The 4,003-nt window shown below is 32.4% G+C and overlaps 1 protein-coding gene across 2 annotated transcripts; it reads left to right on the top strand.

Annotated features, from left to right (window-relative positions):
* Positions 1-2,442: 2,442 nt before the first annotated feature.
* Positions 2,443-3,728, top strand: LOC109179447 (F-box/kelch-repeat protein At1g80440-like). 2 transcript variants are annotated; one of them, XM_019328952.1, is made up of 2 exons: positions 2,443-3,313; positions 3,429-3,508. In XM_019328952.1, exons 1-2 carry the CDS (start codon positions 2,683-2,685, stop codon positions 3,431-3,433), a joined length of 636 nt encoding a protein of 211 aa, XP_019184497.1. In that variant the 5' UTR covers positions 2,443-2,682; the 3' UTR covers positions 3,434-3,508. The 2 variants fall into 2 exon arrangements, with proteins under 2 accessions (XP_019184497.1, XP_019184496.1); XM_019328951.1 differs by having other exon boundaries at positions 2,443-3,728.
* The last annotated feature ends 275 nt before the right edge of the window (positions 3,729-4,003 follow it).

Here is a 4,003-nt window from a genome sequence, read left to right as displayed (position 1 = left end):
TGGATCCCCCCCCCCCCCCCTTTCTTCTTGTCTTCTCCTCTTTTTATAGCTAGCCCATCCCCAAAAGTGTCCGTTGGACCATTTAGTAGGGTAGTTAATAGGTATTAACTTGGTTATTAGTGGGGTAATAAGTGGGAGACTTAATAGGTAGCCTTTATTTGGGGGTTATGGATGAGGTAGATAAATAGGACTTTTAAGGGTAGATAATTAGGAATAACGGCTAGTTAGTCCAACCCTCTACCCGTGCCGACCTCCGGGTCGAGCCGACTCCCGGGCCAACCGACTCCTCGGTTTGGCTCGTATCTCTTTTGGGCTTGCTCCATTTTCTTCTTGGGCTTCCCTTCTTTGTCTGGGCTTTATCTCTTTTCTTCTTGGGCCCCGAGCCCACGGGGTTCACACCCCATCATAAATCACGGTGACTCAATGGGTTAGTAGGCAGGGCCAAATGCCGGTGCGCACAAGGAATCTGCCCACTTTGGACATAATTCCCACACTGCCGCCGCCGAGGTTCGAACCTTGGTTTCTACAATATTCTAAAAATAGTACTCCGTATCATAGCTATTTATTAAGACGTGTAGTATTTCATTGTTGGTGCCTTGGTGAGAAATGATTTAATTGGTGATTTTAATTCATCGGTCTTGATTGATTTAGAGATTTTGAAATTTATTTTAGAATTGTAATCTTAATAATTGAATATTTTACTTCATAATTTCTTTTAAAAAAACGTAAATGTACTTTTTTTCTTTTTATACAAATAAAATTAATATATAAAAAATATATTATTACCCAACTCTAATTGAGATCTTTTAAATGACATTGATATTAATTTTTTTTTTTATATTTTTAAGTAACCTAAATTTACACTGACAATGATTTAATATAATTATAGCTTAATTAAAAAAAAAAAACAAAAAAAAACCAATATTTCTATTTTTTTAAATAAAAATATCATTTAAAATTTTTAATGATATATTTTTATACTATTAATTTTATTTTTTAAAAAAGTAATAAAAATGAATTTAGAGAGAAAATATTAATTTGTTAAAAATTCATAAGATGTTTTTATCTTAACTAGCACGAATACCAAAGTCCAAATTGAATACTATTTTACTTTTTTTAATTTGTTTAGAAGTTTAAATCAAATAGTATTAGGACTTGTAAAAATTTGAATAGAATAATTCCAAAATTGTAAAGAAGTTTCTAAAAGTTTGGATCCCATACAACTTAGAATTCGGCAACCCTAACAAAGCTACATTGGTTTTGGCCCCAAAGCTTAATAAAGACGCTATTTATTGTTTCCTTTCATCTTCAAGAACCCAACCCAAAACTCTGAATAATTGAATATTTTACTTCATAATTTCTTTTAAAAAAACTTAAATGTACTTTTTTTCTTTTTATACAAATAAAATTAATATATAAAAAATATATTATTACCCAACTCTAATTGAGATCTTTTAAATGACATTGATATTAATTTTTTTTTATATTTTTAAGTAACCTAAATTTACACTGACAGTGATTTAATATAATTATAGCTTAATTAAAAAAAAACAAAAAAAAAACAATATTTCTATTTTTTTAAATAAAAATATCATTTAAAATTTTTAATGATATATTTTTATACTATTAATTTTATTTTTTAAAAAAGTAATAAAAATGAATTTAGAGAGAAAATATTAATTTGTTAAAAATTCATAAGATGTTTTTATCTTAACTAGCACGAATACCAAAGTCCAAATTGAATACTATTTTACTTTTTTTAATTTGTTTAGAAGTTTAAATCAAATAGTATTAGGACTTGTAAAAATTTGAATAGAATAATTCCAAAATTGTAAAGAAGTTTCTAAAAGTTTGGATCCCATACAACTTAGAATTCGGCAACCCTAACAAAGCTACATTGGTTTTGGCCCCAAAGCTTAATAAAGACGCTATTTATTGTTTCCTTTCATCTTCAAGAACCCAACCCAAAACTCTGAATAATTGAATATTTTACTTCATAATTTCTTTTAAAAAAACTTAAATGTACTTTTTTTCTTTTTATACAAATAAAATTAATATATAAAAAATATATTATTACCCAACTCTAATTGAGATCTTTTAAATGACATTGATATTAATTTTTTTTTTATATTTTTAAGTAACCTAAATTTACACTGACAGTGATTTAATATAATTATAGCTTAATTAAAAAAAAACAAAAAAAAAAACCAATATTTCTATTTTTTTAAATAAAAATATCATTTAAAATTTTTAATGATATATTTTTATACTATTAATTTTATTTTTTAAAAAAGTAATAAAAATGAATTTAGAGAGAAAATATTAATTTGTTAAAAATTCATAAGATGTTTTTATCTTAACTAGCACGAATACCAAAGTCCAAATTGAATACTATTTTACTTTTTTTAATTTGTTTAGAAGTTTAAATCAAATAGTATTAGGACTTGTAAAAATTTGAATAGAATAATTCCAAAATTGTAAAGAAGTTTCTAAAAGTTTGGATCCCATACAACTTAGAATTCGGCAACCCTAACAAAGCTACATTGGTTTTGGCCCCAAAGCTTAATAAAGACGCTATTTATTGTTTCCTTTCATCTTCAAGAACCCAACCCAAAACTCTGAAATATAATAATCTGCAATATAATTCTGCTCCGATCACTTGCTTTTCTCTGTTTTCTTGCAATGGAGCTGATTCCCGGTCTTCCCAACGACTTAGCTTTTGAATGTCTTATTCGGATTTCGTTTGATCAGTTTCCCAAGGCTTCATCTGTATGTAGAGCATGGAAAGCTGTGATTAAGCAGCCGGAGTTCCTCCGGCGCCGGAAAGCTTCTGGTCTAACCCGACCTGTCATTGCCATCTGTCAGTCAAGGTTTAGTTTAAGCAGATTGGATACAGTGGGTTTCCGGCTCACGCTATTCGACCCGGTGAAAAGGCGTTGGCATGATTTTCCGCCGATACCGGAGGTGGTGGAAAGGATGCCGGTGTTATGTAGCGTGGTCGGTATTGGGGCGGAGCTGGCGGTGATAGGGGGGTGCGATCCGGTGACACGGCGGTATCTGAATTCAGTTTTCATCTACAACTTCTTCTCCGCCACGTGGAGGCGCGGCGCCGATATGCCAGGCGAGGACCGCCTGTTCTTCGGATGTGCGGCGTCGGAGGATGGCGGGACAGTGGTGGTCGCCGGCGGACGGAGCTCGACCACTACCTTAGCGCTGAAATCAACGTTGGCGTACGACGTGGCAAGGGACACGTGGACGACGTTGTCGGACATGTCAATCGGGCGATACGTGTGCACGTGCGTGTTCCAATGTGGTGAGTTCCACGTCGACAGTTGTTATACCACTGAAACACTCGACTTTGTCACCCGACAATGGCACGTAAGCGACCGTGACATATGGTTGCAGGCTAACGACGTGGAGATTGACAGGGTAATATACAAAATCAGGAAAAGATGTGACGTGGTTGCATTAGAGGACGACACATGGGTGTTCGTCACGCGCGTCCCCGACTCTACATCCGACGTGACATATGTGACAGGGTGGCAGGGGAATATGATGGTGATAAATACAAAAGGTGGTGAAATTCATAGTGCTTATGTGCTAGAATTGAAGAGTAAAAAATGGACGAAAGTAAAAATCCCACGTAAGTATCGCGGTTATGTTCATTTTGGTTATTATTGTCATATACACATCTAAAAGGAACAATTTTATTTTGTCCTTAAATTAGCTTGATAAGCACTCTTCTTCTTCTACTACTTTTTATTTATTTATTTTTTAATATATTCATCTTAGATGATTGAGATTCAATATATGTTTTATTTATTTATTTTTTAATATATTCATCTTAGATGATTGAGATTCAATATATGTTTCACGATGTGTTATATTTCGTAGCAATAGATAGAGAAAATATAGAACATATACTACCTTGTAATCCAAAAGTAAAAATATGATGCATTTCAATTGTTTTAAGTTTCTATTAGAGATTTGTACAAAACAAAAT

Source organism: Ipomoea nil, unplaced genomic scaffold (genome assembly GCF_001879475.1).
Source record: "Ipomoea nil cultivar Tokyo-kokei standard unplaced genomic scaffold, Asagao_1.1 scaffold0904, whole genome shotgun sequence".
Lineage (NCBI taxonomy): Eukaryota > Viridiplantae > Streptophyta > Magnoliopsida > Solanales > Convolvulaceae > Ipomoea > Ipomoea nil.
This window is presented reverse-complemented; position numbering and strand designations above follow the sequence as displayed.

Coding starts and splice junctions, on each gene's coding strand:
- LOC109179447 (XM_019328951.1), top strand. CDS start 2,683: ATGGAGCTGATTCCCGGTCTTCCCAACGACTTAGCTTTTGAATGTCTT.